General features: G+C 43.2%; 1 protein-coding gene across 1 annotated transcript in view; it reads right to left on the bottom strand.

Annotated features, from left to right (window-relative positions):
- Window positions 1–520: 520 nt before the first annotated feature.
- The window catches only part of LOC147897235 (ASC1-like protein), a 32,586-nt gene continuing 19,999 nt past the window's right edge, over window positions 521–13,107 (bottom strand). The window contains exons 2-6 of the mRNA XM_087380973.1: window positions 2,865–3,094; window positions 2,562–2,717; window positions 1,614–1,799; window positions 1,121–1,305; window positions 521–997 (exon numbers count right to left, since the gene is read on the bottom strand). Coding sequence (XP_087237099.1) covers window positions 969–997; window positions 1,121–1,305; window positions 1,614–1,799; window positions 2,562–2,717; window positions 2,865–3,094 — 786 coding nt within the window. The 3' untranslated portion in view covers window positions 521–968. The remainder of the gene's footprint in view (window positions 998–1,120; window positions 1,306–1,613; window positions 1,800–2,561; window positions 2,718–2,864; window positions 3,095–13,107) is intronic.

The raw sequence follows: 13,107 nt of genomic DNA, 5'->3' as shown, positions 1-13,107 counted from the left end.
AATGAGTCTGAAAGCAATCATAAAACGATTGCCACAGAGATCGTTTGAAAAAAACAAAAGATGGAAAAGTAGATCACCAAAGACTCCATGAATTCTGTCCATCCAAAGTCCTAAGTGCCCACTAGAGCACCCAAACAAAAATAAAATCAAAACCCTGTCTAACTGGATGAAAACCAAATAACCAAAAGAACCTGCCAAAAGTAACAGTAGGAAATCTCGCTCGAAGCCCCTGATGAATGAGAACAAGGAAATCACAAGTATGTGGACAGTGCCAAAAAATGTGAGGCACAGATTCAGCAGAATGTCACACACACAAAAGTAGTGCTTGCTTGTTTTTACATGTATTTATGTATTGTTATGTATGTATGTGATATGGAAAACCCACACTCCTTCATGAAAAAGCAAGCTCTTAACTTACATTGATTAGGAATATAAGAACAAACGAAAAAAGTTTGCATTATGAGTATCACAATGATCAAATTGAAAGTCTTTTACAACTGAGCTTATGATTAAACAAGAATTATAAAATTTCTTAAATTTACTGATTCCTATTAAAGGGAATAATCAGAGTGTGCGATGCCTTTCACAGCAGGTCACTTGGACAAATATTCATTAGAGCATATAAGCCTTTCCCGCCTTACACCCACGAAACTTCACTGTACGATTGCAGCTTTAGATACTAAAGCATCACCAATGCTCAATGTTTGCCTGCTTAATGATACCTGAGGAAGATACAAATTTGCCATCATCCACTGTCCACACATAAGGTGAGCTCTGTATAGTACAACTCTAGTTTTCCCGCTAGTTGTGACTGCTATTGGTTCTACAACGATTCTAATCAAATGAGGAGACCACTCTCACAGGGAGAAACAGCAGCCATGGAAAACAAATGGTCCGAGCATGGACAACTCGATTTGGCACTTGCAGACTGCCAGCATAGACAACTTTTGCCAGTTCAGTGGTCAGTTTCAGTCATCCTTATCCTCCCCTTCTGAATCTGCAGATTTACAATATATTCCTTTCTAAGGACGCTCTCCACAAAAGTGTAAGAACCTGCGAGGTTGCATCTCAAAAAAACCAGACACACAATTTCGAGAAGCTATTGAAATAGAATGCATACCTGATCGTACATCTTCTCCAAGCTTTCCCCTTTCTTCGATTTGCTTAACAAGCATTCTTAAAATGAGTATCCACCAATAGATGTGGAGAACAAGAAGGCTGATAAGGAGTGAATTAAAAAGGTAATAGTAGATAGGGCCTTCTCTTTCATGCTTCTTCCTATCCAAAGTCTGCAGGACTTCATAACTGTGGAGCAATACAGCAGTAAAGACAAAAGGTTAATTTCATATGCTACCAAACACAAACTAAGACCACCAGCACACTGAACTCTCTAGTCAAATATACACCTAAGCTCTGAAACTGAGAACCTTTATCAAAATATGTTGCAATTCACCGTATGTCTCCTCTTTAAGATACTTTATTCAAGGAGATAAAGGGATAATAAAAGCGTGATTTTTCCTGCTATGAAGCGCTAAATGTGAGCAAGGCCTTCGATGGAGAATTAGTGAAACTCATATTATATGTAACTATAAACCAAGAACTTAATTCACTACCTTGTACTCCATATAATCCAGAAAGGAAAGTAAATGAGTCGACACAGGACCCATGAGACTGCAAAAAGAATGAAGGCTAAGCTTGGTATCAAGTTGGAACCACTGTACTTCGTCATCTTGCCTATTTCCAGAAAGACGTCACTTGCATCATGGAGAGAGAGTACAACTGAACCAACTCGAGCAAACCTGCTCATCAGAAACAAAATTCAAGCCCATCTTTCCCATGAGCTCATGCCACAATTCTTGTTAGATATTGAACCATGTCAGAATCCCAAAATTTATTTAACTTTCCAATGAGCTTTTTGAGAAAAATAAGTATAGATATAGCAGCTCACAATTTTACAACGGCAATCCCAAACTTTCAAGTTTTCAATATTAATCCCTCTTTTTTCCTCAGTTGCCTTCACAGAGGCCCACGTAAAATGTCCTTGAATGTACTTATTGGGCCTGAATTTCTGTAGCGAGATGCCCAATTGGTCAAGGGCAACCCCTAAGATAATGCAGCATATCTTCATTCACCTTCAAAGGCTGTGTAAATCTTAGCATTTTTTATTGGGCGAAGAGCGTAAACATATCCAGGAAACTGGTTCACTGCCAGAATCCTCCCAAACTATGGTCTGCTACCTTCTCCCCATTTAGGCATCGGTTTTGTGCACCTTGCTGCCATAATTCGAGTTGATTTGTATCTCAAAAACCACTTTGGGAGGGTCGTAGGTTAATGATATCACAGTCCCTTGCCCCCTCCCCCCTCCCTTTTGAAGACACACAATTCTTGAGCCTAGATGCTGGGCCCAAAAAGCATTCCAAAAATAGTAACTATGGCAGCCATGATGAAGGCAACAATAGGGATACATGTAACTTCTGTATGGACATTCCTAGAATGAAAAGTGCATATCGTTAGAAAAAAGTGCATGCGGAATGAAAACCACTAAAGATCACAAAGCATACTTAGCCACATATGAGAACACAATGAGTGCAACTGTGGCCACATGATGAGCCATGCTAACACCAAAATCTGAACGTCGTGTCTCCCAGAACATCAATGCAAAGATGCTGTAGGTATAAAAACCACCAGTATACATGTACAGCGTCCTGAGCTTTGTCCTGCAACGATAAGCAAACAGAGTTCAGTTCCTAAAAACATCTAACTATTGTCAACACTGCTAAATATTCAAGGCTTCCATGTACTAGCTATAAAAATATCCATTGTTATCAACTATGCAGGCAGCCTCATGGGTGAGAAAATCTTACTTCACTTTCTGATCTGGCCAGATCTGGTCTCCTGGCCCACTCCAAAACTTCTTTGTGTCTGTAAACCAAGGCTCGTCATATGTCACTGCCAATGCTAGGAGCTCTCCTGACAGAAAATACATGCATTTCCATCCAGACTCCTTGAATTTAATATGCTTTTTCTGACGTTCTTCAAGCTCTGCCTGGCTAAGGTCCTTCACAGAACCTATTACAAATTTTCTCCCAAGCCTCTGCAGGGACAGCAAATTCCCGTCATCTCTCTCTCTCTCTCTCTCTCTCTCTCTCTCTCTCTCTCTCTCTCTCTGTGTGATCTTCCTGTTGCTACTCTCTCTCTTCCGTCGCTCATTGTTTAGGCCGCCGTTGCTTCTGTCCTTCATTCGTCTCAGGTCGTCTCTTAGGTCGTCGCTAAGCTTATCACTCAGGTCGTCACTCAGCTCGCTCAGCAGCAGCAGCAGAGGTGCTAACCCTAGCCCGTCAGCAGCGCCTCTCCTTCGTCACCTAACCCCGAGCTGGGTTCAAGCCCCCCGCCGAGCTCAGGGGTTAGCTTCAGCCAGGGGGTGACTTTGAGATATGGCTCAAATGGAATGGCCTGACCTATCTTCGAAATCTCCCTCTATTGGAACCCCAATACCACCAACTTCTACCAGGAAACCTCTTTATTCCTGAGTTGCCAGGACACCCTATCCCTATGCAAAGATCTACAGCAACATGTAGACGCTCTCACAGCTCGAGTACAGGCTCTCGAAGGATCTGGTAAACCAGATGTGACTGATGAGGCAAATGCAGATATGCAAGGCTTCCCCTCCTAACCCTCAACTACTTCCTACAGTGAAGGATCTTGTACAAGCTGAGATGCAAAACATTAAAAAAGAAGTGATTATAGACGTAGACACAAAGGCAAGAAAGACTGATATTCAAGCAGAAATCAAGGAGCACGAAGCCAAACAAGAGAATGCATTGAAGAACAGGATTGGGGGGCTTCCGGAAGGTTGGTTCAAGGTTGAGGACTCGTACAGTGAGACTTTAGCAAACATCAAAGCAGCCACTCCTAGCATTGAATGGGCGGGAGATGATGACGAGGATTCAGTGACTAATATTCATAATTCCATAGGACATGCTGTACTCACAGTTAGCTCAAGGGATCTATGACTAAAGCTCCTACGCCAATCATACAAGCTGAGAGGTACTAAAATTTGGAAAGCAAAGAACTCACACGAGCACAACTAGCCAAAAAGGAACAGAACTACCGAGGTCAGGGCTGCTAGGAAGGAAGGAAAATGGGCAGTATATCAGGAGGGTACAGCCCTCATCAAGGAGTTCAAATCAAAATCAAAAGACTCTCAGTCTTAAACTGATGTATGGTGGATTATATCTCTTTTATTCCAGTCTACATTGTACAACGTAGGTAATCTAAATAGTTGCTTCTGCACTCCTTGGGAGCTGCCTTGTGCCCTCCCTAATCAGATGTATTAGTTTGGAGGTTTCTTTGTTGTCCCATAGACATATGGTCTCCCGTGGACATTAATAAACTCTCTCTCTCTCTCTCTCTTTGCGCGACACGTGAGGTGGATATCGAGCAGCACCCCCTGATGTGATGCCCCAAATACTATGAGATCGGAGGGAGGTACCATTTGCCTTTTCACCCACAGATACACAAATCTGAATGGATTCATGGACAACCCAAACCAGAGATGCATTGCACTCTTCCTACACAAGGTCACCCAACTCAAGTCTAGACTCCTGAAACTTCTCATGGATCACAGCCCTAAACAATTGGAGATTATAGACTCCTTTATAGGAGAAGTGGGTGGGAGACGAGACGGGACCAAACACGATCTTTCGCACACGCAACTATAGACACAGCCATGCAAGCACCCATCCCATTTGAGGTACCATCATTGCGGCGGTGTACTCTTATATTGGTTTCAGTTCTCTCTGGTCTCATAGGCTATCTTGGCCTTCCATAGATGTCAATAAATCTCTCTCTCTCTCTCTCTCTCTCTCTCTCTCTCACACACACACACACACACACACACACACACACACACACATTTTTTTTTTGGGGGTAAAATCCAGTGTATTTATATTCTCATAAATTTACAAGATGGGAAGTCTCCCACACACTGACATTAGACTCCAAAAGAGAGCCCAATGGAAGAACTCAAAAACAGGTAGAGAACACTTCAAGGCTAGTAGCATCCAAGTCCCTTGCAGCAAAACTGTCATATAAGGATTGCTTGAGGGACATTCTGAAGAAAATATATGCCTGAGGAAACTGTTGACCCATCCTAGAATGCAGTCTCTGTGTCCAAATGGTCCATAGTACCCAAAAGCGAGTCTAGTGAAAGAAGAGAAGGAATGGAGACATCTGAGATGAGAGGCATCCAAACATCCAGAAGAGTTTCCCAAATCTGATAGAGGGAAACCGAAGCCGCAGCAAATGAGAAACATGAGTGATCAATATGCGACAGTGTGGGCAAGACCATAATAGGCGAGGAACTGTCTCGCAGTGATGAGAGCAGCAGGGGCAGGAAGGGGAAGCAATGCGGCGTGCTGCCAATTTCACCCCAATGAAAAAAGCTCCCACTATACATCTCCAAAAGAAAAGCCTCTATTTCAATGGCAATTTGGTTTTCCAGATTTTCATGAGTCGTGATTGCCACCAAGATAAAGGCCTATCCAAATTCCAAAGAGTGTTGGCATGCTTGTCAATCCATTGCGGTGGAAGAAGAAATCTGTAGACCTTCAAGGAGGTCAGATTGTGCATTGAGAGCGTATGGGTAGCAGGAGGTAAGGAAGTCAAATTCCAGTCCATTAATCTGTCCTGTACAAACAGTGGAGGAACCAGAACAAATGGCTGCAACATAGTTGAAAGTATTCTCCAAATGGACCTATGATGCAGACTCAAGGAGAATGTCCTGCAAGCTTGTGGAAATGAAAGCATACAACCTTGTTGATCCACAACATCACCAACAAATCTTATGCCCAATTTCATGAGATTGTATGCTTTAATAGGTGCCTGTAAAGCGAGAGGCAATTCAAACACCTTGCTCCAATGGATGCTTTCCAAGCGAAAAGAATTACCATGATGAGAGGAAGCACCTGTCCATTTTGCATATGAGAGAATTCTCTTCCAATCATGAATAAAAGCAGTAGAAACAGGGCAACCAGGAATTTTCCCCTGAAATGTGGTCATGACTGCTTCCCAGTGATCTGTAATCCAATGCCCATATGCATGGGATGCCATGTTTCCACACATAGCTGCTAACATAATAGCCCATGGCTGTTTTTGCTGAAAAAAATCAGCAATCATAGTGCTCTTTCTTGCCAACATATGAACCTGGAGATTGAGAATATTCAGCCCTCCATGAGTCTTGGGTGAACAAATAGACTGCATAGGTAGTAGTCGCAAAGCCTTTTTATGAGATTTGCTTTTCCAAAATATCTCCATAGCTTGGGACATATAGGAAGCCAAATGCTTGAAAGACCAAGGAAGAAGAGGCAAATAAGATTGCACATATGCCATAATGATGGACTGTACTATCCGAAGTCGAACATGTAGAGGCCAAGTGGACAAATGCCAGTATTCCAGCTTCTTGTTGATCTTTTGAAGCACCCATTTGAGTTGTTGTTGCGGGGTAATATTCCAGCCAATGGGGTAGCCTAGATGCCTGACAATAGTATGGGAAGAGATAATGTGGCCTGGCCAGAGAAGTGCATGCCAATCAGCTTCTTTCAAAGCTAGAAGTTTTGATTTCTGAAAATTGATATGCAGTCCAGCAGCTATGCCAAAGTCATTCAGTGTATGCATCAAGTGAGAAAGGTCACTTTGAGAATTCCTGGGCATAAAGTATGAATCATCAGCATATGCCTGTGCAAGAAATGATTGTGCCCCTGGAATTTACAGGCCATGAAGCTGTCCTGTATCTGCAAGATAGTCCATATGCAACAGTAACGGATGGGTAGCAATGGCATACAGTAAGGAACTAAGAGGGCAACCCTGTCTCACTGAGCGGGTCATAATCCAGGTTCTTGACAACCCACCACCAAGAAAGCACTGCACCGTGGCCTGAGAATAGAGCCAGTAGATGATATGGACGAGCCGAGGGCCAAATCCCAATTTATGCATAGTCTGAGAGATAAAATCCCAATGGACAGTATCAAATGCTTTCGCAATGTCTACTTGCAGAATGAGAACATCTTGTTTAGAATATTTGGCATACTCAATCGCAAGCAAGGCATTGGAGATATTGTCAGTGATCTGCCTTCTGGGGACAAACCCATACTGCCTAGGATGAAGTCCTGCTTGCAAAAAGAAGCGAACTCTGAGGACAATCATTTTAGCAATGAGTTTGTAAATGACAGGCATGAGAGATATAGGCCGCCAATCAGCCATCGTCTCACACAACCTTTTTTTGGGAATCAATTTTACCAGGCCATGTTTCCAGGATGGAGGAAGAGATTGTTCTGCCCAAGCATGATTGATCATTAGAAGAAGAGTGTTCTTGAGATCACCCCAAAATGCACAGAAAAATTCAACAGTCAATCCATCCCAACCAGGAGAGCTGCTTTTGCGTAGATGACTCAAGGCATCATCCAGTTCACTAAGCATAAAAGGCTGCTCCAATGCATGGGCCTGTTCCCGAGACAATATGGGCTGGACATGCGTAAGAAATTGAGACCTAGCTGCATTCACTTGCATCAAATGATCAGGCTGAAGAGAAAGGAGATGCTGGAAATGACTAGAACATTGCAATTCCAATTATGATTTGGAAGTCGTCCAGGTGCCATCATCTTTCTTGATCCTGCAAATATCCTCCTTTCGCCTATCCGCATGGAGACTTTTAAAAAAGGCTTTGGAGGAGCAGCCCTTATCCAAAAGGGGTTTCATGCGAGCTCGGATTTGCCACTTCTTTAATTTGCGAAGATCATTTTGGTGGATGATATGAACCACATAAGCACAAGAATCCTATTCAGAAGAGGTAAGCTGCCTATGAGAACTGATTGCATCCATTTGCTGCTTGTGAGATTGAGCCCATTTCAGCTTAAGCCTGAGGTTTCCCATGTAACTCCGTCCGTAGTCTTGAATAACAGCCTGTAAGCGATGAGCAAGACTGATCCAAGCAAAATCCATATCCTCCTGAGCATGTAAGAGGAGGGGACGGACAGCATTGTCTTTTCCTCTTCGGTACCGAATCGTTAGATTAAACTCCTGCATGAGCTCTGCCCACCTAGCTTGGCGGCCCCTCAAGTCAGGCTGTTTACAAAAATGTTTCAGAGTATCATGATCTACATCCACATAAAACTCTGAACCATACAGATAATGCCTACATGTTTTCAAAGCATGGATAACTGCATACAACTCCAATTCATGAGTTGGCCAATTCGTTTGAGAGGGAGAAAGCTTCTTGCTTTCAAAGGCTACTGGCCTTCCCTCTTGAAGGAGGACTGCTCCTACCGCAATGCCACTTGCATCGGTTTCTAGGAACAACGGTTTCTGGGGATCAACTATTTTTAACACCGGTCCTGAGACCACAGCTTGTTTTATGGTGTTAAAACTTTCCTGTTGATTCTGTCCCCAAACAAAAGGTACTTTATCTGAGGTCAGATCAGTCAATGGCGATACTATTCCGGAATATCCTTTGATATGCCTTCTATAAAACTGGACAAATCCCAAGAATGATCGCAGCGCGGTCAGACTCTGAGGGATTGGCCAAGTTAGTATCGCAGCCACTTTCTTCGGATCCATTTCTACCCCCTGTGGAGTAATTATGAACCCTAAATACTCAAGCCTAACCATACACAATATAGTCTTCTTTTTATTCACATAAAGACTGGCTTTCCTTAAAGTATTGAACACTACCCTTAAGTGTTCATGATGCTCAGTAACACTTTTACTGAATATTAGGATATCGTCAATAAAATGTACTACGAACTTTCCGATATACGGACGTAGTAAATCATTCATAAGCATGACGAAGGTCGCTGGAGCATTGGTAAGTCCGAAGGGCATTACCAAAAACTCATAATGACCAAACCTGCTTCTAAAAGCGGTTTTATGCACATCCTCGGCTCTAATCCGGATCTGATGATAGCCGCACTTAAGATCTATCTTGCTGAAAATCACGGCTCCATGTAATGCATCTAGCAAATCATCAATCCGAGCCATCGGATACCTGTGCTTAACAGTGATATTATTCAATGCTCTGTAATCTATACAGAGGCAAAATGTATCATCCTTTTTCCTCTTTAATATCACTGGCGAAGCAAAAGGTGAGAAACTTGGTTGAATCTGCCCCAACTTGAGGTATTCTTCCAGTTGTCTACGCACCTCCGCTTCTTTAGCAAAACTCATTCTATAGGGAGGTCTATTTACAGGTTCTGCCCCCGGGATCAGTTCAATCTTATGTTGAACTTTCCGTTCTGGAGGTAACCCATAAGGTAGTTCATCCCTAAAACATTCAGAGAACTCCTCTGTTATAAGATTAGCCAGCTTGGCCATCTCACCACTTTGCGTAACATCAGTGCTAGCCGAAGACTCATCCACCGGCTCTACCGATGCTGTGCAAAGGAATAAAAACTCAACTTGAGCCTTTCTGATTTCCATCACGGAAACCAACGGTCCCTGAGGTATATCTTTTTCACCTCGCAAGACATAAAGCACATCATTCATCTTGAATTGATATACGTGCTTTTTCCAATCAATGGCTGGATTCTTCCTAGAATGCCACGCCATTCCCAGGGCTATATCTGCATGAGCAAGCTTGGTCATTTCAAAATCAAGCTTCTCAGCATAGTCCTGAATCCGAAGCTCCAACTGGATAACCCTTTGGTCCCATACTTCAGTTGAACTTCCATCTGCCATCCTGACTGTGTACGCATAGTCAGATGGACTTGTCTTTAATTTCAGCCTCTTCACGAGCTTGGAGTTAATCACATTGTGAGTTGACGTCGAGTCAAACAACACAATGACATCATGACTGGCCACTTGCCCTTTCATTTTGATTAACTCCGTATCATTGAAGGCCGTATACCCCGTTGCTGCGGGCTTAGATAGGATGTTATCAGGTGCACTCGTCACTAACTTAGCAACAGATACACATAACAAACAAGGTACTAACCTCTGAGAAGGTCCCGCCAGTTGCATCTGCATATGTTCCGCACTGGGACTCTCCTGCATTTCTACGTCGCATTCAGATATTATCATATTAGCCGTGCGACGGTCTTTATTCAGTGGACAATCCTTCCATTGATGTCGCTGAAAGCAGCCGAAGCACAATCCTTCTTTTCTAGCTTTCTCCTTTTGTTCAGGGGTCAACGAGGACTTTGACCAAGCCCGCGCTGCCGTTGGAGTTATTTTCCTTTTCACCCCAACGGTGGTACTTGTTTTTACTGGTCCCTCAACCGGCTTCACCTGCTTGGTTTGGCCACTTGGCTGCGAGACACTTGTCTTTGAAACCCATTTCCTCTGAAATCCCCCTTTTCTCGGGTGCTCATACTGAGTCCCTGCCTGCACAAATCCACCAGATCTGCCTCTGGCATCCTCATAGTTCAGGGCTACTGCTATAGATTCATCTAGTGTAGTCACATATTTAGCCCGAACTTCCATTTTGATCTTGTCGTTCAGTCCATAGATATAGTCTTTTAACTGAACCGACATAGGGAGAGGGTCTGTTATCTTCATGACACATTCCCTGAATTTGTCAGTGTACTCTGCCACTAACAAGCTCCTCTGACGAAGATTTCTATAAGCATCCCAAGCTCGGGATTCTTCATCAGGTGGGAGAAAGTGTTTCTTGAACTCAGCTTTAAACCCTTCCCAGGTGGTTGGAGCAACTTGATCCTTCTGTTGCTTTATCCACCATCTGTCCGCTGCCTCAATAAACAGGTGTGTGGCCTCGCGGATTTTCTCTAGATCGGATCTAATCTCCCAAATGGCGAAGGCTTCTTCCCACTTGTGCAACCAAACCTCGATCACATCAGAGCTGCGCTCGGTCATCCGACCAGCGTACTTCTCCGGTCTATAATTAGCGATATTAGGCACTTTGACCCTTGCGCGCTCTAAGGAATGTACACTGGGCTCTGGCTCAGCTAGAGCTTTGCCCTTATCAATCCTAGACGGTCTAGCCGACAAGGCTTGCACCATCTCCCTAATCTCATTTTGACCAGCATTCACTTGAAGTTGCTGGTTCATAATCTGCTGTAAAGCATCCTCTAATATTGAAATCCTACCAATCAATGTAGGTGCTGCCTGATGTGACATCTGTTGTGTAGACTGTACTCTAGACTCACTAGGATTCACTCTTGAATTCTGTCCTGCTTCTTCCATAGATTCACAGTGGAACATGGGGGTTTTTTTTTTTTTTTTCTTTGTTGGGGTTTTTTTTTTTTTTAAATGATGGATTTCCCCCTTTTTCTTATACACAGAAAAGATAAACAACAATCCCTGCTGTAAGAACGAATTAACTGCAACTCAGAATTTTTTTGAAAGAGAAAAAAAAATGCTTCCTGGATTCAAGTCTGCCATCACGTGTGCATTGATCAACAAAGCCAAGGGATATTAGGAAAAACTTCGGGTCTTTCATCGTCGCCTCCTTCTCCGCTATCCCGCTCCAAAATTCGACGCAAAAAAAACTGTCTGACTACCGACGCTACGTTGCCAAACGAAATCTGAGCAGGGGACGGCTAAATTTGTTGACCATAAATTCTTTCGACGTCAGCAACGTCCCATCTCACGTCCAGCTCAACCCCTCTGCGCTACAGTTTCGATTGGAAAAACCCCCTTGGTTTTCTTCCCCGTCAACGCGTCGCAGCTCGTCGATCCACTTCTTGCGTTCAACTGGTTTTCTTTCCCTCTTCGTTGACGCAGACTGTGCTAAGAATCGCCTCACGTAAATAATAGATATCAAAGTGCGCTGCTTCTTTTTCGTCGATCTCTATGCTCTGATACCACATGTTAAGCTGCTTCTACTACTCGTCGCTGCTCATGCGATAATTCTCTCCCTTCGCTAGTATTTGTCACGGGCGATGGCTTTCTTTTTTTTCCTCCCAGCCAACTCTCAGGAATCTGATGCGTCATATTATCTATCGTTGTTTTTCTTCATCCTTATCCCTGAGACCCACAATTCCCTAGATAGTTCCTGGCCACATGTCTTCATTTTTGGCCCCTTCTTAGATGCATCCTTTTTCACCCCTCTCTTGGAGTTCCTTTAAAAACAATTGCCCCTTGGCAATTTGCACATTTAGATGCACCTAGGCCCTAGCCCTATTAGAACTACCTAGTCAATGCCATTACGCCCTCACCTAGGACCTTGGCAGTTACTTCTCTTGACCATTTAATTACGCACATTAACTATTACAAAAGTTGGTCATCTAAGAGAAAATGCCCACCGATCTATCCGAGGTCATGCTATCTCGGCTAGAGCATAACAACAGGGTGGATTAGTGGGAAGAGGAGACAAGGAGCAATGGAGCCGAGAATCATTCTTGATATGGCCCACTTTATACAGAGATCATGGAGGCCATGATCTCCACCACAATGAGAGACGACCCAATAGAGCCAAATAAAAGATATTATTATATCCCATCATAGGAATGCTGAGGCACCAGGCTCATAATTGACTACATCTTTTGTTTTTCTAAATTTTTTAAAACGTGCTCATCAAAGAGCTAGAAAAACACCAAGGTTGAGGCTGAAAGTGCTACCTCAACGCAAAAGAGGAGTTTGGCTGAACTCCAAAATAGGATTTTTTCTCTTGATACTCTCCAACCCGAGAGCAAATTGTGAGGAAGAGATACCCACACTAACCTGGCAGCTCTAAGCATCTGACAAAACACCCCTTTGGATCTAAGTAATACTGAAATCAGCCCTCCAATTTGGAGTGTCCTCGTCACTAATCCAATTCATATGTGGTCCTGCTGTAGAGTAAAATCAATCCAAGGATGTCATGAAAGAAGCGAGAGACTGTGGAGTAGCATCCAAAAAAACAGCAATGTCATCAACAAGCTCACTCTCCAAGATCTCCTCATCCTATCTTATGTGAAGTCTCAGCCCCATAACATCAGTCTAAGATCTTAAAAAGATATTCATTGGTTCAACCACAAACAAATACTGGAAAGGTGTTAGAAATTACCCAACAGAGGGTACGCATAGCGTAAGACTAATAGTAATGCCCAAGAGCTCACACAATGTGTGTGTGTGTGGTGTGGAATCACAAACTTTTTAACTTGTGGTGTGGAATCA

This window comes from Dipteris shenzhenensis, chromosome 10, assembly GCF_047967505.1.
Source record: "Dipteris shenzhenensis isolate YYH24624 ecotype China chromosome 10, Dip_SZ_1.0, whole genome shotgun sequence".
Lineage (NCBI taxonomy): Eukaryota > Viridiplantae > Streptophyta > Polypodiopsida > Gleicheniales > Dipteridaceae > Dipteris > Dipteris shenzhenensis.
The sequence above is the reverse complement of the archived record's forward strand: the minus strand, read 5'-3'. Positions and strand labels throughout refer to the sequence as shown.